We start from the raw sequence: 23,121 nt of genomic DNA, 5'->3' as shown, positions 1-23,121 counted from the left end.
TACTCTGCTGATTGCAGGGCATCAAAGATGACAAGCCTGAGTGCCCTCAAGGGTCTCACAACCTTGTGAGAGAGTACCTGTCAACGAATAGTTGAGTAGCAAAACCATAAGGCATAAATGAACCTGAGCTTTGGAACCAATATATGTCTAAATGTTGGTACTTACATTATTGTTTTACTGGGATAACTAGTAATTATATTGTTTTTCAAAGCCTTCTCACTAATTTTTCTCATCTGTAAAGAGATATTATCAATTACTTTTCATGTTTTTTCTTTGTGAAAATTAGAATATGCATGTAAAACAGCTCATGCCTGGCATTATAATATATTATAGATACCGTTGTCTTTGTCATTGTTATCATTCTTATTATTCACCCATGAGAATGGCCCATATCAAAATGACCAAAAGCAAGTGCTGGTGAGAATTTGGAGAAAAAAGAACTCTCGTGCATTATTGTGGGGATGTAGACTTGTCTAGCCCCTATGAAAAACAGTATGGAGGTTTCTGAAAGTATTAAAAAAAGATCTACTACATGATCTAGCAGTTCCATTCCTAGGTATCTCTTCAAAGAATATATAAAAACACTAATTTGAAGGGATATATGTACTCCTATGTTCATTGCAACACTATTCACAATTACTAAGCTGTGGAAACTACCTAAGTATCCAAGGATGAATGATTGGATAAAGAAAATGTGGTGTGTTTACACAGTGGAGTGCTTCTCAACTATATATATATATATTTTAAAAAGATGAAAATTTGACATTGCTGCCACATGAGTGGAATTATGGGGTGGAGTTAGGCCAAGCAAAATAAATGAGATGGAGAAAGCTAAATCATGGATGATTTCACTCATTTGTGGAGTATGAAGAAACAAGGCAAAGGAACAGACAAAACTAAATCAAAACAAACCCTAGAAATCTGACTGCACAATTGAGACTACCAGAAGGGACAGTAATCTCTGCAAAGACAGGAGGGTCCCAAGGAGTATGGCAGACTATTTTGGTGCGTTGGTGGTGGGTGTGGTGTGAGAGAATACATATGAAGAGTTGTGAACCTATATTCTTAAGACATATACATTGTTGTAAACAAACATAACCCAGTAAGCATAAAACAATTTAAAAAATAAGACTCCTTTAATCTGTATTCCTTTGTGTTATTTGTCATTCCTCAGTCTCCACAGTATAAGAGTTCTCTCAGATTCCTTTTCTATTCTCTTTCTCTTCCCTTCCCCACCCCCCAGGGGGAAAAAAAAAACCATCCATCAATTCCTACTGTTTCAGCCATCACCTCTATGATGATGCTTCCCAAGTCTATACCAACAGCATTTCCAGCTGCCTGCTGGGCACCTCCATCTGGAAATCCTTGCATTCAAAATTAACATGTCCAAAACTGAACCCATTAATTCCCCATTAACACTCTTTTTTTCTTTCTAGTCCCTGCTTATGTTAGCATCATCACCTCTAGCAAACAAATTTGAATCTTAAATTCAGTCTTCATCTTTCTTTTGCTTCCTGATCCCTTCCTGATATCTCCCTCATGCAGTCAGTTGGCCAGACTAGTTTGTTCCACCTCCATGATGCTGCCATCATTCAACTTTTCTTTTCCATCTCTGCTGCCACTTCCCTAATTTAGGCCCTCATTATCTTCCACCTGGGCTATTGGAAGAAGTTACTCCTAACTAATCTTCCCTCTCCTTTCCACTGCACCCAACATGTTACTGTCACAGTAACAATATTAAACCCAGAGTAATAGTTTTAGTATTTAGCTCTAATCTTATAACTCCCTTGCTGACAAATCATCCATGCCTTCAGATTGCCAGCAGAACAAAGTCCCAACTCCAAACCTCACTCAAGGCCCTTCATCCACCCCTTAGGCTGTTTATTTAATGGATTTGTTCATCTTTACACACTGAGCCCCTCAGCTCCTGAATCTACTCTCCATTCGTCCACCTTCTTATCACTACATATCCTGTTTATTTCCCCTAAATTCCTTTTTTTCCATTCCAATAGCACTATTCCTAATACCTCTATCATAGTTCTTTTATTACACCTCTTTTTTCTTTTAAAATTTTTATTTATTTTTGTGTAGAACAACTGGAGTATAGGCCAGAGGTGTGGGGAGGAGGGTGGGAAACAGAACAGGAGGATTTACTGAAATATGCTGCTAAGGGGAGCAGCGGGTGAGACAGGAGAGGTCTGCTGTGCTATATGTGGGTATTAGCTCCATGACCGGGGATCGAACTCAGGCTGTAGCAGTGATAGTGCTGAGATTTAACCCCTAGGCCACCAGGGAGGCCCATACAACTATTTTTAGTTTGCTTACCTCTCATGCTTAGTTCATATGCATTGAAGAAGTGGAATTTGAGAGGTTGTTTGGAGAGGTGCCAGAGCTGCGACTTGAGGATTTGAAATACTGGATTTGGGTCAGGAAATTAGTTAATAGTATGATGGTGCAGTGAGAACTAAAGTTAGCCATAGAAACCACAATGTGAGAAGAATATAGAGCTGGATTGTATGAAGTTTCACCTATTCAATCCTTATTTCCATGAAATCGAATAGCTACTAGAATATTACTGTTTACTGTTCATCTAATATTAGTATTTATTGTAGATCCAGGGCAGGTTTTTGGAGGAGTTGGGAGCTGAGTTTTTTCCATAAAATTCATCATATAGACTTTTCAGAATATTACTTAAAATTAATGATATTTTCATATCAGTTTTCCAGGACTGCATGGTGTCCAATCTGTTTAAATTGAATTGAAATATTATAATAGATTTTTTAATTTATACAAGAACCAGGGTACAGGCCAGATGTGCAGGAGGGTGAGAGGATTCACCAGAGACAGAGCAGGGAACAGAACAGGCAGACTACGAAATACACTGCTGACCCATCAGCATGGGAGACAGGAGAGGTCTGCTGTGCCATGTGGGTTTCTCCCCCAGCCGGGAGAACCCGCACTGCAGAGGCTGCAGAGCCCCCAGGGAGGCCCTGTAATAAACCTTAATAAATCTCTAGTTTATCCACCAAGCTGCTATTTCCATATTTCTCATCGACTACTGCAAAAACGCAATTGCTTGCCTCATACCCACTTTGTTTTCTTTCTCCCCTCCACCAAAGTTGTTTTCCATGCTATTGATAAAGGATTTTTTTGAAATGTGTGTGTTGCCTGCTCCTTTAGATTGCTTTATCCAAAGAGCAATCTTACCATGATCCTTTGACTTGTGTGGTCTGTTGCTGTCTGCCCCTGCCCCATTTCCTCCAGTGTTCTCAGCCTGGCATATGCTGCTCACAGACTCCTCCTATTTGTTCTTTCCCTGATTCCTTTGTATATACCTGTTTTCCTTTGGACAGCAACTAAGTCATCACTTCCTCAAGGAACACTCTGGTATTCCTGGCTACATTAATATGCCTATCAGACATGCTTACACACCATCTTTCTTTTCCATTGTGGCATTTTTGACCATTATAATTTTACATTTTTGTGTGATTGTTACTAGTCTCTTCCACTAGATTGTAAGCTAGGCCCTGGTTTTGTTCACCATTGCATCTGTGCCTAGCACAGTGCATAATGAATGAAAGGTGTTGAGTTTGTTAGTTGAATGAACGAACAAATGATTTTGTTTATTTTAACTAAAAGAAAAACAATTTTGTAAAACTTTAATGATAAAGATTATGGTATAATAAACCTTGCTCTCATATATAACATCATGATGACAAAGGATCTTCCAGTTTTTATAGCTGTTGTAGTTTTGTAGGTATTAGATATTAAATGTAGTAAAGTGAGAGCATAAGGAGTCACAGAGTAAGAAACTCATATTTCAAGTAGCCCCAGCTTCTTTCTAATGTGTTGTATTAGAGGCTGTGCAGCCTCTTGTATGTCTCTGTTTATAAGGGGCTCAGCATCAACAGAGGCTGCTCTGTTTTTTAATTTCTTTATGCTGAGCCAAGATTGATCTGCTATATTTGCCATCCATTAGTGTCCATCTCTAAAGTAATACTAGGTCTGTCTCCTTCAAATGATAGACAGCTGTCATGTGCTTCTCTAACTTTACTTCTCCCAACTCTTCCTTCACACACTGTACTTCTGCCATGTTGGCTCTGGAGACAACTGTCTCCTCCAATCCTTTATACAGTATGTCTACTTTGGAGCTCTTTTTCTTTTCATCTGCCCTCCCACTCTCCTACCCCCAACTTTAGCTCTCCTGGCTACTTCCTCCAAATATTAGGGTTTTAAGGAGGTCTCTTTCACTGTTGGACCCAGGCCCCTTGTTATGTTGGTTGCCCTTTCTCTTTGCTCTCACAGCCTTTGTTCATTCCCTGAATTATGTGCTTTCTAATCCAGGTTGTGTTATACTCAAGATAACACACAAGTGTTAGGAAAGGAGATAGACCTAGTGCTTACAAGTGCTCTTCATCACATCCTCTACCCTGTTAGCATTGGTGCCTGACATGCATTAAGCACTCACTATATTTTTGATTGAATAGATTTGAGAACACCAACTTTCCATTCTCCAAGCTAGCATAGTTTTGTTTTTAGCGATGTGACTGTAATGTGATTTCATTATGTTCTGGTTGTGCTCCAGCTTGTCAGTGTGCCTCCTTAAAGGAGACACTGAGAATAAATCATAGTGTTTCAGGTAAAGTATGACCTGGACACATGAACATATTATCTTTGTAAGTGTTACATGCTCAGGAGCAAAATTTCTCATTCTTTTTTGGTTATGAGCTCACTTTTGAGCTGTGGACATTATCAATTTATCTTAGTAGTTTTTTGTTTTTAGGGTGTTAATGAAGTGAATTTAAAGAAGTGTTTTGAAAACAGTTATCTCATTTACTCAAGCTGTTAATCTGTTCTCTGGTTGTTAATTACTGTCTTACGTGAAAATTAATAGCCAGAAGGGGTGCTTTTCAGCCTACTCTTGATTTCTGTCAACTAGCTTGTTCTAGTTTATTTTCTAGACCTTTTTAATAATGTGTTTCAGTGATATATGATGCTTGGGGAGGTGGAGGGTGAGGAGAATAATTCCTTAACTTTCTTTATTTGCGGAGGTAGAAAAGGAAACAACATTTCTAGGATATTGTGTATGCTGATAGAGTGGAGAAGAAGACTTGGAAAGATAGAAGGAGAAAAGGAGTAGAAGAAAGAAAATATGAGTTGAGAGGAAAAGATGGCAAAATAATAAAGAAATCAAATATATTTAACTTTGACCTAATAGTGATTTATTGTATATTAATATTTCAAGACTATACTTTTGTGTTCAATAAACCACTGAAGAATTAAAAATAATGACCTATAAGCATGGCTTTGCTCCCTACACCAGTCTATTAATGCATTACAGACCATGAATTCCATCACAGACTCTATGAGCCAGGGCTGCAGATCACACAGCACTCAGGACATTTTGGCTATTTCAAGATAGTCTTTCCATATCTGGACAGCAGTAGTCTGAAACATTTAGAAAGTATCTTTAATATAGTGTATTTCAGGCAGTGGCTCTGCATGTCTGTCTTGAACTTAGACTTGTTGATTAAAAGACCTCTCAGAGACTTTTAGATAATCTTTTGGAAGGCTCATAACTATGGTCTCACATGGCTTGTGTTCTTTTTCAGTGTCTAGAGATGAAACTGAAAATGTAAAGAACATTTTGCAAACCAGCTCTTTGCATTTTAACACGATATCATTCAGACTTAAGAAAACTTCACATGAAAGGTCAAGAACGAGTTTCCTAGAAACCTGAGAAATTTCTTCTTAGTTGAAACATAGATACTGCTGGAGTGAGGTGCATAAAATTGATCTGTTGACTGGTGATAGTAATGAGGTTCATGGTGAGCATATACAATGTACTTTGAAGAATTTTAATAACTCCTTTCACAATAGGTTTGTTCTTAAGGAAATGTGTAAATTCCATTCATACTCTCCTCAAAGTTCTGGGATATAAGACTTTATGATAGTTACTTGTGCAATGCTGTTTTCCATATGAGCATTATGCCTCGAGAACTCCCATTTCAATATCCTGGATGCAGCTAAAATACTTTTCTTCCCATGCTGTTGGAATGACAGGCCTCTCAGTTCTGAATTTCACAGTTGTTATATTATACATAATACATGTGGACTCTTGTTGGAGCATAATATAAATGTTCACTGGGAAATTTGGTGATTTTCACAAAATCTTGGGTCAAGTGAAAATCTCTTGGTGATAAAACCAAATATCCAGGGCCTCCCCCGTGGCGCAGTGGTTGAGCGCTGGGTTGCAAAGCTGCCGGCGACCTCTGCGGCACCGGTTCGATCCCCGGCTGCTCCCCGGCCACCGGAGGAGGGTCCCACATGGCGCGCAGACCTCTCCTGCCGCCCGCTGCTCCCCTCAGCAGTGTACTTCGGTCCTTCTGCCTGCTCTGCTCCCTGCTCTGGCTCTGGTGAATTCTCTCACCCTCTGGCGCTTCTGACTGTACCCAGTGCATGTATAAACAAAAACAAACAAACAAACAAATAAATAAATAAAAACATGCCTCTATAAAAAACAAAAACCAAAAACCAAATATCCAACTGAGGTGGGGGGCACCCCTAATATGACAGCCAAAAGGAGAACAACCTGGCACGAGCCCCCCACTCTACCACTCAGGGGCCAAAATCTCCATTCACATACCCTCAAAATTTTAAAACATTTAGATTTGGTTTAATCCTTTAATTCTCTGAGCTGTCCCTATGAAGACAGAAATAATTTTTCATCGCTCTCTCTTAACTCAATCATCACCAAATAATATTACTTCATCGAAGGTAGACAATTTATATCTCAATAGCTATCAACTACCTCAAGTAAGCATTTTAAAACTATTGGTACCTCTTATTTTTAGAACAGACAGTTAAGACTGTGAGATAAGGCATAGACCGTGGGAAACCTAGAGAGAGGAGTAAGACTGATCATCAAGCTTCACAATTTAGGACTTCACTTTTTTTAAATTTATTTATATTTATTTTACATAATTGTTCATTTTTATGTTTGCTTTCTCCTTTCTGGTGTAGTCCCTGTAAAATTCCCACCACCAATTCACTCGTGTACCATCACCATAGTCCCTTGTGCTCTTCCCACCCCTGTTTTGATGGAACAAGGACAGTTTGTTCAAAAATGGTGCCAGGAAAACTGGACCATCACATGCAAAAGAATGCAATTAGTCTACTACCTCATACCATGTACAAAAACCAACTCCAGGGCCTCCCCGGTGGCGCAGCGGTTGAGCGCTGGGTTGCGAAGCTGCCCGCGGCCTCTGCGGCGCCGGTTCGATCCCCGGCTGCTCCCCGGCCACCAGAGGAGGGTCCCACATGGCGTGCAGACCTCTCCTGCCGCCCACTGCTCCCTCAGCAGTGTACTTCGGTCCTTCTGCCTGCTCTGCTCCCCGCTCTGGCTCTGGTGAATTCTCTCACCCTCCCGCGCTTCTGACTGTACCCAGTGCATGTATAAACAAAACAAACAAACAAACCAGCAAACAAATAAATAAAGCATGCCTCTATAAAAAAAAAAAAAAAACCAACTCCACATGGATAAAAATTGAACATAAGACCTGAAGCCATAAAATATATAGAAGAAAATATAGGTAAAACACTACATGACATACATCTTACTAATATCTCTTTTTTTGTGGTTTTATACTTCTTTTTTTTAATTTTTTAATTTTTTTTATTTATAATAAATTTTATTTTTATATTCCCCATACAATTGCAACCCCCCCATTCTGACCCCAATCCCTCCCCTCCCGCCCCCCACCCCCCAAAAAGTGTCTCTGGCTCATAGTTTTTTGTTGATTTTGATTTTCACTTTCTTATAGTTATTCATTTTCCTGGTCCCTTATTTAAGTTTTCTAGATTCTTGCTATGGGTGAGACCATCCGGTATTTTTCTTTTTCTTTTTGGCTTATTTCACTGAGGATGATCCCTTCCAGTGCCATCCATGTTGCTGCAAATTGCATGTGTTTATCTTTTTTGAATGCTGAGTAATATTCCATGGTGTATATGTACCACATCTTCTTGATCCAGTCATCTATTTTTGGGCATTTGGGCTGTTTCTAAAGCTTAGCTATTGTAAACAGTGCTGCTATAAACATAGGGGTGCAGGTGCTCTTTGGAATTGATGTTTCTGTGTCCTTTGGGTAAATACCTAGGAGCGGAATTGCTGGATCATATGGAAGCTCTATGTTTAGTAGGTCCAGAAATCTCCACACAGCTCTCTATAGTGGTTGGACCAGTTTGCACTCCCACCAGCAGTGCAGGAGAGTTCCTGTTTCTCCACATCCTCTCCAACATTTGTTGTTGCTAGTTTTTTTAATATGTGCCATTCTCACTGGTGTAAGATGGTATCTCATGGTAGTTTTGATTTGCATTTCCCTGATTACAAGTGATGTTGAACATTTTTTCATATGCCTGTTGGCCATTTGCATTTCCTCTTCAGAGAAGTTTCTTTTTAGCTCTTCTGCCCATTTTTTGACTGGGTTATTTTCTTTGTTGTTGTTGAGTCTCATCAGCTCTTTGCAGATTTTTGTGATCAGTCCTTTATCATTAGTGTTGGGTGCAAAAATGTTCTCCCAGTCAGTGGGGTTTCTCTTTGTTTTTGTTATTGTCTCTTTTGCTGTGCAGAAGCTCTTTAATTTGATGTAGTCCCAGCTGTTGATCTTTGCCTTCACTATCACTGCTTGGGTGATGTGTCTGTAAAGATGTCTTTGATGTGCATGTCATGTAGTGTTTCACCTATATTTCCTTCTATGTATTTTATGGTTTCAGGTCTTATGTCTAGTTCTTTAATCCATTTTGAGTTGATTTTTGTGTATGGTGTGAGGTGGTGGTCAAGCTTCATTCTTTTGCATGTAGCAACCCAGTTTTCCCAGCACCATTTATTGAACAAACTTTCTTTGCTCCAATGCATAGTCTTTGCTCCTTTGTCAAAGATTAGTTGACCATAAATCTGTGGGTTTATTTCTGGATTTTCTATTCGATTCCATTGGTCTGTATGTCTGTTCTTGTTCCAATACCATGCAGTTTTGATGATTATGGCTTTGTAGTATAGCCTGAAATCTGGGAGTGTCATCTTACTAATATCTTTAAAGGCTCATGCCCCAAAGCAAAGCAAGTGAAGGGAAAGATAAACAACTGGAATTACATCAAGCTAAAAATCTTCTGTATAGCAAAAAAAAAAAAAACAAAAAAAAAAACATTAACCAAAACACAGAGACACCCTACTGAGTGGGGGAAAATTTTTGCACTCCATCTAACTGATAAGGGACTGAGCACAAAGATCTACAAAGAGCTGACATAACTCAACAAAAACAAAGTAAACAATCCATCAAAAAATGGGCAGAAGAGCTAAAAAGACACTTCTCCAAAGAGGAAACGCAAGTGGCCAATAGGTGTATGAGAAAATGTTCAACATCCCTCATAATCAGGAAAATGCAAATTAAAACCACAATGAGATACCACTTTACACCAGTGAGAATGGCACATATTAAAAAAACTAGCAACAACAAATGTTGGTAAGTATGTGGAAAAAAGGAATTCTCCTACATTGCTGGTGGGAATGCAAATTGGTCCAACCACTATGGAAAGATGTGTGGAGCTTCCTCAAATGACTAAAATGGAGCTACCATATGACCCAGCAATTCCACTCCTAGGAATCTACCCAAATGATACAAAAACATTAATTCAAAAGGATTCCAGCACCCCTATATTTATAGCAGCACTATTTACATTAGGTAAGATATAGAAACAACCCAAATGCCCAAAAATAGATGACTGGATCAAGAAGATGTGATAAATATACACCATGGAATACTATTCAGCAATCAATAAAGATAAACTCATACCATTCATAGCAACATGGATGGAGCTGGAGAGATTATGCTCAGTGAAATAAGCCAGAAAGAAAAAGAAAAATATTAGATGGCTTCATTTATAGGAGGACTATAGGGGAACCAAATAAGGTATTAAGAAAAAAGATAATAATAAATAAAAAACCAAAATTAACAGGCAACTATAAATCAGAGGCATTCTGCAGGGGTGGGGGAGAGAGAGGAATAAAAATAGGATTTCACTTTTAAAACCAGCTGTTGGTTTCTCCAGTTGTTTCCTAAACTCATTGCTTCCTCCTATTAACCCTTTCTCTCCCCAATCCTGTTAAAAGAAATGGAATCTCGTCTGATTATGGAAGTATGGGTGTACTTGCAACAATTTTCTAACTTAATCTGACTCATCCTGTGATAGTATATTAATCCTCTTTTTTTCCTTTTTGACAGGGGACTTGTCTATGACAGCCGGAATAGCCTCCAGTTGAGAGGCTTGGTGGTGCTACTTATTTCTAAAGCAGCGGGGCCCAACAGTTTGAATGCTTCATGTCAGAACTATGACATGGTCAGTGGGATCTATTCATGGTAAGAGGAAATTAGTCCTTTGACTTTGCTCTCTAAATTGTGTTTTCTTTTACTGAATAGTAGTTAGTAGAAATAACTGTTTAGGGCCTCCCTGGTGGTGCAAGGGGATAAGACGCAACCTATGAAGCTATCCGCAGCCACTGCAGCATGAGTTCGATCCCCAGCCAGGGAGCTACCCACATGGTGCAGCAGACCTCTCCTGTCTCACCCGCTGCTCCCCTCAGCAGTGTATTTCAGTAGATCTGCCTGTTCTGCTCCCCATTCTGTCTCCGGTGAATCCTTTCACCTCCCACACCTCTGGCTTGTATCTCAGTTCTTGTATGCCTAAATAAATATATCTTTAAAAAAAAAAAGAAAAAAATCACTCTTTAGTACTTTGTCATACTCTGGTTCAAAGGTAGATTAAAATATTTTGTTAGGTTAAAAAATGGATTTTTTATTATTCTCATCAAGTTTGATAATTTCAACTGCTCCATACTTAACTCTGGTGGATTGCATATACATTAGTGTGGTACATTCATTTCTACCTTGGGCATTTGAAATTCTCATCACCATTCTTTTCCCTTCTCATAGTATCATTGTATCTCTTAGTATTACTTAGTCCAGGATTTATGATTTTTAAATCTACTCAAATAGTTTAAATAATGATGTATAAATACTTCATTGTATAAATAATGATGAGCTGCACTTTTGGAAGTAGTCTACTTCAGTGCTATATCATTTATTTAATTTTGCTTATTTTTATGGAAAAGAGGCTTTTACTCAAGTTATTGAAATAAGAAAATTTTACATCCCACACATTCTGATTAAGAAATAGATTTATGAGAAGGTATTAGTCATTTTTGCTGCATATAAAAAGCTTGCTGTAAAAAAAAAAAATCACTGCATTTGTTAGTAACAGGATATCACCAGTAATTTTAATCTTAGCTTTGTGCTTGACACCTGTATTAAAGCCTATATAGAAGTAACAATCTTCAGGTGGACTCTGGCACATGAAACTAAAACCACCCTAAAAACATGAGTGATTAGAAAATTTCCTTCACAAAAAGCAGCATTTCTAGACACTTTGAATTATGGCTAATTGACTTTATTGATTTTAATTTAAAAATCAGTCCACATCTTAGATTTTTAAAAATTCCTAGCAAGTAATCCATAAATGTTTTCTTCTGCTATAGTATTTAGGGATGACTGTTGCTTGCCAGACATAAAGTCCAGTGATTCTTGCTCATTAACAAGTAAACAAAGATTATTACTTTGTAACTGCAAATGACTTTTCTTTCAGCCAGGATAATTTTGCAAACTTTTTTTTTTTGCCTTGGAAGAAAATATATATTCAGTGGCATGTTAAATTCTTTCTATAAAATTCTGATAATGTGACTTATTGCCCCAATTTTTAAAATATTTTATTTTATATAATTCTTACATCTGTTTTCATCTTTGCACAATGAACTCAGCAATCAAAAAAGATAAACACATGCAGTTTGCAGCAACATGGATGGAGCTGGAAGGGATCATGCTCAGCGAAATAAGCCAGAAAGAGAAAGAAAAATACTGATGGTCTCACTCATAACAGGAATTTAGAAAACCTAAATGTAAGAGACCAGGAAAAAGACTAAGCAATACAAAGTAAAAATCAAAATCAACCAAACTGAAAATAATTTTGCAAACTTTTAACCATTTATCCAAACCAGTATATTCAGTTGAAGGGATATCATAAATCAGACTTTAAAGGCAATATGGAATCAAGAAAAAAAAAAATCCTTGAAATTTGGGAGAAAGAGAACTACAGTTAGAGTCTCAACTCAAATAAGTCTCTGTTACACTTGAAGATTAGACTATCCATCAAATTAGTGTAGCAAAAAAGGGTTATAATGTATCTTGAAACACTGGAAAGCAACTTTGCAAGTCTTTGATACATCTATATCATTTTCAGTTCCTATTCACTCTGAAACAATTTATATTTATTTAATGCTTTCTAGGTTACTGATCATTTTATTGACAGTTATTCCACTTGATCCTTATAATAATACTGTAGGTAGAGATGTCATTATACTTACAGTTGACCCTTGACAACACAGGGGTTAGGGATGCTGACTCCCACACATTCAAAAATGGAAATTCATGTATAACTTTTTACTCCCCCCAAACTTAACTACTAATAGCCTACTGTTGACCAGAAGCTATATCAATAACAGTTGATGAACACATTCTTGTATGTTATAGGTATTATATGCAGTATTCTTACATATATGAGCTAAAAAAAAAAGGAAAATGGTATTAAGAAAATAATTAGGGGGCCTCCCCGGTGGCGCAGCGGTTGAGTGCTGGGTTGCGAAGCTGCCCGCAGCCTCTGCAGTGCTGGTTCGATTCCCGGCTGCTCCCCGGCCACCAGAGGAGGGTCCCACATGGCGCACAGACCTCTCCTGCCGCCCGCTGCTCCCCTCAGCAGTGTACTTCGGTCCTTCTGCCTGCTCTGCTCCCTTGCTCTGGCTCTAGTGAATTCTCTCACCCTCCCGCGCTTCTGACTGTACCCAGTGCATGTATAAACAAAAACAAAACGAACAAATAAATAAATAAATAAATAAAACATGCCTCTATTAAAAAAAAAAAAGAAAATAATTAGGAAGAGAAAACACATTTGTACTACTATATTTATTGATACTATGGGTTTTGTCTGTTTACAAGAAAATATGGACCCATGCAGTTCAAACCCGTGTTACTCAAGGGTCAACTGTATTTTACTCGTAAGAAAACTAACATTGAAAAATCTTGACACTTTTTCAGGTGACATAACTAGCAAGCAAAGTTGAGGCTGTTATTCTCTTCCTTCCCTATCCCATGTGTTTTTTTTTTTTTTTTTTTGATTCCCTATTGCCTGTATTGTCTGATTCAAATAATTTATTTCCCTTGTATATTAGATTAGCCATTAAATTAGTATACCAGAAAGGATCCTAGTATTCTAAGTATGTCTTGAAAAATAATATTAAGATGAAGACTTTTTTAAAAATTCTCTAGGAAGAAAGTAATAGAGTTGGTATTTAAATCCTTGTTTTACTCCCAGTCATTTTCTGATTCAAAGCTGGATTAAAATATTTTGTATTATTTCCACTGTGCAGGTGCTATTACCTTGTATGTACACAGAGCACTGTGTTATGACCTCATGTTTCAGATTTCTTATCAGTCTTCTAAGAAACAGCTGTATTCACTTCTAATCTTCATAGCATAATGAACTTGGTAGATGGTCTTTATAATATGAACAATTGTAAAAGAACCTTGCAAAAGTGTATGTGGTACATTATGAATGTACAGACACTTTCTGACTTATGGTAGTTTCCCTTACTATTTTTTTTTTTTTTGACTTTACAATGATGTGAAAGCAATATGCATTCAGTAGAAACCACAGTATAACACGCTCTCGTATTAACTGATTCTCAGCAGTTAGCCATAGCTCCCAGTCAGCATTTTCAGTTTAAAATATTTTAAATTTAGGATGGGTTTATCAGGATGTAACCCCATTGTAAGTCAAGGAATAGCTGTAAAATTTTTCCAAATAACATAATTGGGTTTCATACCCAAGTGCATAAAATCCACAATTATACTTAGGGAATACTCCTGGTGTGTGGTTCCAGGCTATTTTCTGTAATCAAACTTGATCTAGTAAATCATTGGTGATGCTTGAGTGTTTTACACACTTGTTAATGTGAAAATGTGATTTGGTATCGTACTCTAAGAAATCATTAATTTGTTTCTTTATCCCTGAAGTCATTTGTTTGGCTCCTGCTTCCTTAATTGTTCAAGTGTAGCTTTTGCTGGAGGCTTGTATCTATAATGCCACAGTGAATTATTTAACATTTGAGGGAAGTACTGATTTGGGAGCTTTTTAATTCACCTCCAAACTACTGGGATTTATATTGTTGGTTTTTTTTTCTCATTAACTTGACTTAGATGTCAGATAATGGGACCTGAGTAAATTACCTAAAGGACGAAAAGTGAGTTAGATGACCTCTTTTGTTTGGCCTAAGAATGTCACTGATGAGTATAAATTGTGGATGTATCTAGTGAACTTATCACTTAATGGCCAAGAGAGGCAGAATTTAGGCTAAAATGTGATAATTATATTTTGAAAAACAGGTAAGAGCCACATTTATAAAGATTCACCATAAACATCTACCATAACCTTTTTGCTAAAAGACCATGGACTTTAGGTTTATTCCACCAACCCTGACTTAGAATGTTGGGTACAAAGGTAATCATTCAAAAAGATTTTACTAAATTTACAAGTATCCTTAGCTACAATGAGAAAATAAGTTTACAACTTCCCTTATTGATGAAAGGATATTTTAATTCTCTGTAAAAAAGATCATCGCGTTATGTAATACATGAAATTACAAAGTGTAGACTTCTTTAATGTGACTATTATATTAAAGAAACTCAGGTGAATTCTTTGACTAATGTTTCACCTTTCTCAGTTGCTGTAACAAGAATTAACTCAATTATTTCTCATCTAACTAGCAGTTATGAATAGAACACATATGCTCACTCTACTTTCATTCCCTAAAATTTTCCAACATCTCTTAACTGTGGTAGAAGAGGTTGCCAAACACATTTTCTTCCTTCTATGCAGCCAGGCTACATTTCCCAGCCTCCCTGGCAGTTGGCTGGGCATTTAAACTGAGATCTAGCCAGTTGCGTCTGAGCAGAAGTGATATATTTGTTATTTCCTGACCATAAAAATCTCACATTTGTAATATTCCTAAGTAGGTGATCTTGGAAGTGACCTGTTCAAGATGAAAAATGACTATTTTCCTGAATCACTCTTGAAGGAGAGCCCCCTGCCCATCAGGAATATCATCTAGACTTGATGTATGAGGGGGAAAATCTTAATTGTTAAGCCACATACATTTTAGAATTTACTGTTACCAGCAGAATGTGCTTAACAAGCATTATTATTGTTCCAGACCCCTGTCATGCTGCTTTATGTCCTTATTAAATTTCTCAGTTCTTCAGGGCAGGGAATGAGGTTTGTGCACCTTTTTATCTCACCAGTGGATGCAGTATTTATTTAAATCGGTGTGGATGACTGAATCTTCAGTATAACATAAGTGTTCTACACCAAAGTAAATATTTGAATCACACATTTTATAGTATATGCCTTCTAACATAGTTTAACATGGACTTACACTGACTTCCTTATCATGTCCCTTGCAGCCTCTAATTCAGAGTGTAACTGTAATCAGACTCTAGAGCATTCTCCATGGAACAGTCTTGATTTTTTAGTTTAGTTATATAAAGCAATAACTTTTTAAAAAGGACATTTTAAAAAGGAAAGTACTAGTGGAGTACCACCCAGAAACACAAAAAATAACCCACACAATGTTGCAGACTATCTAGTGAAATTTTTTTTTTATATCTTTTTTTTTTAATAGAGGCATGTTTTATTTATTTATGTATTTGTTTTGTTTCGTTTTTGTTTTTATACATACACTGGGTACAGTCAGAAGCGCGGGAGGGTGAGAGAATTCACCAGAGCCAGAGCGGGGAGCAGAGCAGGCAGAAGGACCAAAGTACACTGCTGAGGGGAGCAGCGGGCGGCAGGAGAGGTCTGCGTGCCATGTGGGACCCTCCTCTGATGGCCAGGGAGCAGCCGGGGATTGAACCGCTGCTGCAGAGGCTGCGGGCAGCTTTGCAACCCAGCGCTTAACCGCTGCGCCACCGGGGAGGCCCTCTAGTGAAATTTTTAATTTTCAATTTTAAGTACATCAAGTTGATTTTGTTCGTTTCCTTCATATTTTGACCTTTTTTTTCTTTTGGGCCTTTTGTTTACTCACCTCTGTTATTTGCAGCTTCCATTCCAGTGTCTATAGACCTTGAAATTTTATTGGTAGGTTTTAGGCTCTTCAGAGTTTGTGTTGTTGCCCTTAACTCCAACTCTAAGCAGCTGGGAGAGAAGAATGGACTGCTACCGTGGGACAGGGGTGGTGTCCTCCGAATTGTAGCATAGTAGCCTGATTGGAGCTGCAAGGCACACCTGGCAGTGAGGCATAATCATGAAAATTAACTTGAAGGTCTGCTGTGTGCTGGGACATATTTTTTTTGTTTTTGTTTTTGTTTTAATTTATTTTTTTTTAAGATTTATTTATTTATTTGTTTGTTTATTTATTTATTTATTTATATAAGGGTGAGAGGATTCACCAGAGACAGAGTGGGGAACAGAACAGGCAGACTGACAAATACACTGCTGAGGGGAGCAGCAGTCGTGACAGGAGAGGCCTCTGCTCCATGTGGGACCCTCGCCTGCCGGCCGGGATCAAACCACCACCACTGCAGAGGCTGTGGACTGCTTCACAGCGCTGCGCTCAACCGCCTGTGCCACCAGGGGAGGCCCTGGGACATGTGTTTGTTAATAGACACGTTGTCATCTTCTTGCCTGTCTTGCTCTGTCTCCTATCTGCTAACCATAAATTTAGTGAAAAGTAGAACATGCAAGAATGAAAAAAACATTGAGTCAGAAGTAAAGTGATTGTTGATATTTCTGCCTTTTATATGTTCCTCCATTGGGCAGGATACATAATGGGTGCTGACAAATTTTAAAGCCTGCCAATTCTATTTGTAGAATAAGTACATCTGCTTTATTACTTATTAGACTTCTGGGTGGCAGGTGAGCTGATGAATAAGAATAAAATTATAGACTGATCATTTCTGTATTTATTTGTAAAGCTGATAAGAAAACACTGTGTGCTCTCAACCACGTAGTTTAGATGATCAGTTTTTACCATTTCCCTAGCATTCAGCATGTTCATAACACATAGATGGCAGACAATGACTATTTGATCATGGCTGAATAATAATTTTTATTAATTTTTATATAAACTTGAAGCAAAGAAGATCTTCCTAAAAGGTCTCAAAGCTCTGAGTCTATATGCAAAAAAATTGACATGCTTGCCTGCATCAATAAAATTCTTCAGTGAAAAAAAATTCCACTAAAATCAAAAATTAAATGCCAAAATTACAAAAATATTTGCAGCATACATTACCAAAGGTCAGGTTTTAATAAACAAATTAGAAGTTTTTAAAAATCTGGAAGGTAAGACAGAAACATGGACAAAGGACTTATTAAGTGAAGGCTTAAGTAACAGCCCTTAACAAAGGTGTTAAGAAGAATCATAGGTAACTAGTAAACAAAAGGGGGAAAGACTTGACCTCAACATAAAGGGCAAATTACAACAAAGTTACTGTTTCCCCAATCAGATTGGCAAAGATTAAAAAGTTTGATACCCAGTGTATTTGAGTAAGTGAGTAAGTAGGTACTTCAATGCTTTGTTTGTTGGGATGTTATTTGGTATAGTTGCTTAGAGAGCAGTTTGTTAATAGCTGCAAATGTTATTTTAATCCCGCTACCCTTTGAGTTAGCAAAGTTGTGTGCTGATGTATTAACATAAATGCTCAAAGATGTATTATAAAAATGCTCTTTGTATCATAGTTTACGGAAAAACAACAAAGAAGGAAATAACTGGTGTCCACCACTAGGATCCTTGTTACGTTATTGATGCAAGGAATAGCAAATCATTGTTTAAAAGAATTAAGGAGATGTGTGTGCTGCTTGGAAAGATTTCTAAGAATCATCTGAAAAAAATCAATGCAGAAACATGTAGTTTGACCCCATTAGAGTGGGTGGACAATAGACTTTTATATGCATAGAAAATGCTTCAAAGGAGACCCAAAGCTGTTAATAGGGGTCCTCTCTAGGAAGAGGAGACTGCTAGGGGGAAATGTGGTAAGACAGTATTCATTTTATGTCCTCTTCAGTGGTATCAGTTATTTTAAATTATGTACATGTTAACTCCTGCACTTCTTAAAACTGGCATAAACTTTTGCTGAATGAAAACAGTAAATTTAAAACTCCATTAAAATGAGGGCCTTAGGGGTCCCTGAGACCTGAACTTTTATCTTTTTCCCCTCTCTGACAGGATCAAATATCCTATGAAAATGCAAAATATCTTTATATTAGCTTTCCTAGGTTTACTCTCCATGTTAGAATGGGCACCATCCATTTCTTGACAAGTGGGCTAATTCTTCACTTAACTCAGTATATTATTCAGTTAATTAAGGTTAAATTAATGCTACACATGCTAAGGTAATTGTTTGGCTTCAAGACCTCAACACAAAAAAAGCCATTTTAAATGTAACTATAAGTGAAATCTAGAAAACATCTTAAAATCAAATTACTGATCTTAACATTACTTTTTCCTCTAAGTGAAAATCAGTGAAGTTTGTTGTGCTCTTAGAAGAAGCGGTGGTAGACTATTGGAGGCCTCAGTGAAATCATCTTTATTTAAGAGCAGTGGAAAATATAAAAAGCTATGAAGGAAGCAAGCTTTTAAAATAAATCTTTAAATTTAGAGAATTCGTCTTGGTCTCAGCTGCAAATATTATGGTTCATAATTTATCATTTTAATGTGGTACTAATTAACTTCTGATGACTACTAATTATAGTAACAATAGACTGTGACTATCAATCCTCCCCTCCACACTACACATTAAAATTTGTCTAGCACTTAAAAATACCAAGTAAAATTATCAAGCCACATTTCCTTTGGGGATTGAACAAATCAAAAACACCCTAAGAAATGAGGCTTCACTAGAAACATGTTGATCCTATTATTTATTTAGGACTCTCTTCTAGTAACATGAAATAATTAATGTGGCATTTAAAATGTGTGGTTTTTTTTTTTTTTTTTTTTAAGATCATGTGTGTATATGCGTAGACAAGAATGTGGATGAAGCCTTACCCACCTGATGATAATAATAGTTGGAGGGAGTGGGAAGGGAAAGAGTTTGGGGACAGGCACAGGGGAATACTCAAAACATACTTCATTTGAAATATTTCAGTTTCTTAATAAAGAGAATCTATTCATATTATTTTATGTAATTAAAATTCACTTGAAAATGAAATTTATATTCATACTTATAAAGTAATAAAAACCTATTTAAGAAATGTATCCTTTTTTGTACTACATGAACCTTGGAAGTGAGGAGTGCTTATTGACAGTGATTTAAAATGATTATGCCTAATAATTGAATTTAGAGTAGGCTTTTGAAGATAATTTCCTAAAGATATCTCAGCTCCTTTTCAGAGATCTTACGAGATGAAAGCATGTGCAGTTTGATTACATATTCCTATTGATTGTATTCCACTAACAACAATAAAAATAAACTCAAGATACAAATCTAGCAATATTACTAATTCATTACAACCAGTACTTATTTTCTTCATTAACTTTTTATTGTTATTTTCAACTTACACAGCATGCACAAATGCAGCAATTATATGTTGAGCAAGAAAGGGGAAGGCTCTTTATGTTCAACATACTGTACATCAGAAGTCATTACTTCACCAGAGCTGTTGGAAAAACACAAAATAAGAACAGCCTCTTAAAAAACAAGTATAATTAACCACAAAATGTAGGTGGGCTCAGCTACTAATCTGCTCAACTGAGAGTTAATTTGTCGTATATAAATATCTTGCTATAGATTACACCACCTGACTATATCACAGCAAAAAAGTAGTCATAATAAAACATAATGTGTTTTATTAATGGTGTAAAAGTTTAAATCTTTTCAGGAAAGGATTTTATGTTGACTAGTAAGAAACTATAGTCAAGCACAATGCCCTGTCTCCAATCCTGCGTTTTAAACAATGCTTAATTCTTGACATTCATCATAGTAAAATGTTAGTTCTGTGTGGTAGAAGACTGGCAGAGTTTGCTTAATAGCGTCATGACTTAATGTTGTACCATTGAACCCAAACTCAAGGACCCCACAGTAAATAGTGTGGTGTAATAGAAGCATGGGTATGGGCGGGAGATCTGGGTTCTTGTCTCAAATCTGTATCTAATTGTTTATTTGACCTTAAGCAAGTCACTTAATTACTCTGTAGTTACTTATCTATAAGATAGGGATAATAATGGATTTCAAGTGAGGTATCTTACCTAACAGGGTACATACCCTGGTTGGTTCAAGTAGCATGTAATGGTCCAGTGTAGTACCTTCTAACTACCTCTTCTTTGCAAGACAAAGGGGCAAGCATTGAAGAAAATGCTAATATCAATAGGAAATAGTCAACCTCAAGTGACAAAATAAGGAAGCAGTTTATGTACCTAATGCTTTTGATGCTTTGATGCAATTTCATATCTAGAACTTTGTTTCAGCAACTTAACTTTTAGAGCTGTCATAGATCTGTGTTTAACTAAATATGTATATGTGTATATATATTGTTTAACTAAAAATAGGTAGTCCTTATGTCCCTCACGTAAGATACTAGATGAGAACCTGCAACTACAAGTGGCTCACTACACTTTTGGACTTTTCTTCAAGTCGTTGGGCCATATACCTGGGTAGCAGTAGTAATAGAGGTAAAGAGAGAAGATTCAAAAGTTGGTTATCTCTAACCCTGGCATCCTTCCTTCCTGTAGTTACTGGCATCTTGAGTCTCCATTTTCTAATTTTAAGATTCCCCTGTTTCAACTGCAGAAAAGTATCCTTAATCCTCCTTCCCTTCCTCTCTCCCCCACTTCCTCTGTCCCCTACAGGATTGAATCCAAATTCCTAGCATCCCTATCTCGAGTAGGAGTAAAGAAGATAGAAGTATGATTATAGTTTTTCTTTGCCCACCAAGAAAACCTTAATAGAATGGTTGACCTAATACAATTGTTTAAGCTTGATCAGGAAAGAACACCAAGGGAGAAAAATTAGGGAGAAAATAGTCATCAAGGACTGGAAGTCATGATTTTTGTTGTAGTTGTAAAAAGTACTAATGCAGTGAGAGAACTTGAGAGATTGGGAGGTTGTAAATAAAAGTGGGATATTTGAATTGAAGCTTTTAGAGGTGGAACCATTTGCATGGTAAGTTCCAGTTATTCCTTTGAGTGGAGTCAAATATAGTAGATGTTGAACTGAGTAGATTGAGAAACAGCAGGGTGGGCAGTTGACATGACTTTAGTCAACTAGGAGACCAACAATACTGAGTGAGATGCCAAATACTAACAGTTGACAGAGGAGTGATGGAAGAAAACAGAGCTGACTTCAAAGAAACTGATTTTTCTCAAATTGGGGAGGAAATAATGGGAATGCTGGTCGGTCTCACCTCCCAATTCTAGTTTATAGATTGTTGGAAGTTCAGTATGTCCAACTATGTATGAAGTTAGAGGTATTTTGATACCTCAGGGAAAGCCATTACTCAATTAGAGCCAGAACCTAGAGTGAATGTTCTGTGAATTTTTAAAACACTTATCACAATGTTTTGTAATCACTGATTTATGTATACATTTTCCTTCTAGACAGTATCTTCTAGAGGTCAGAACCTGTGTTTTAGTCATCTTCCAATCCAGAACCTCTCCTACTACCAAGCCTTCTATTACATTTAGTTCTTTTTTTTTTTAAAGATTTACTTATTTTTATACAAGAACTGGGGTACAAGCTAGAGACACAGGAGGGTTAGAGGATTCCCCAGAGTGAGTAGGGAGCAGAACACGCGGATTGACCGAAATAAACTGCTGAGGGGAGCAGTGGGCGAGACAGGAGAGGTCTGCTGTGCCATGTGGTGTCTCCCTGGCCGGCCGGGAATCCAACCTGTGCTGCAGAGCTGCGGATAGCTTCACCTCACTGCACTCAACCCCCCACACCACCGGGGAGGCCCACATTTGGTTCTTTTGAAGCACTTCTTGTTATCTTGTAGTGATTTGTATGCTTACATTATTTTTTGACCAAATTTATTCATTCATTTATTCAACAAACATTGGTTGAGTATCTGTTCTTTGCAAAACTGACTGTGATGAATGTAGAAAAATAATAGTTAATACTTATGCTAACATGCCAAGTTTCCTATATATCTGGGTCTGTTCTGTATGCTTTATATATAAATTCATCTAATCCTCACAACATTGGTTAAGAAAATAATTGCTTTTCTTGGGAAACAGGCTTAGAGAAATTTAATAACTTGTTCAATTTTACAGTATAAGTAAATGGTAAAGTTGGGATTTTAACCCCAGTTGACCACAGAATCCATGTTCCCTCCATTTCTGTAGATACTCTTTGAATTAGGTACCTTAAATATACTGTCTTACTCATCTTGACATCCTCAGCACTGAGTATGTATCTTTATGTTCTTTGTTTGGTGGTGTTGAATTGTGAATGGATAGAAACCAGTTTATAGGCCTTTTCTTTGGCCTCCAAAACCCTAGCACTGTGGTAGAGACTCACTGCATGGATTATTATGGATTTATTGAGATAAAATTTCCTTTTGTTTTGAGGTTGAAAGAGGATTATGGTATACTCAGTATGATATAAAATAAAAAAAATATATTTGTAAGCTCTCTTACTACACATTGCCTTTCACAGACTATTTTCTTTGTGTATTAGGAAATACAGACACATATTTTCTTTGAGGCAGGAGCCATTTATAAAAAAAAAGACTTGTATCCTAAGTAGATGTTCTAATAGGCTTCTCCTATAGACAAAGAACGAAGTATACTTTGTTGTTAGTCCTGAATTGCTCAATACTATGAATTTTGGTATTGAAAACCATTCGCATTCATACTCATTGGAAACATGGGCTATCAGGAAATACTTGGATAATTATGTACCTATAAGATTTGCTGTTGTCCATGTGTAGTTTATATCCTGCAGTAATATGGCGCTTCCATTACTCTAC

General features: G+C 37.1%; 1 protein-coding gene across 5 annotated transcripts in view; it reads left to right on the top strand.

The window, feature by feature from the left end:
- PDSS2 (decaprenyl diphosphate synthase subunit 2) overlaps positions 1-23,121 on the top strand; it is a 251,369-nt gene that overhangs the window by 68,144 nt on the left and 160,104 nt on the right. For all 5 annotated transcript variants that reach the window (XM_054699075.1, XM_054699073.1, XM_037520173.2 and 2 more), the window contains exon 2: positions 10,278-10,412. In XM_054699075.1, the coding sequence (XP_054555050.1) occupies positions 10,278-10,412 (135 nt within the window). The remainder of the gene's footprint in view (positions 1-10,277; positions 10,413-23,121) is intronic.

This window comes from Talpa occidentalis, unplaced genomic scaffold (assembly GCF_014898055.3).
Source record: "Talpa occidentalis isolate TD23 unplaced genomic scaffold, MPIMG_talOcc4v2.1 talOcc4.2, whole genome shotgun sequence".
Lineage (NCBI taxonomy): Eukaryota > Metazoa > Chordata > Mammalia > Eulipotyphla > Talpidae > Talpa > Talpa occidentalis.
The sequence above is the reverse complement of the archived record's forward strand: the minus strand, read 5'-3'. Positions and strand labels throughout refer to the sequence as shown.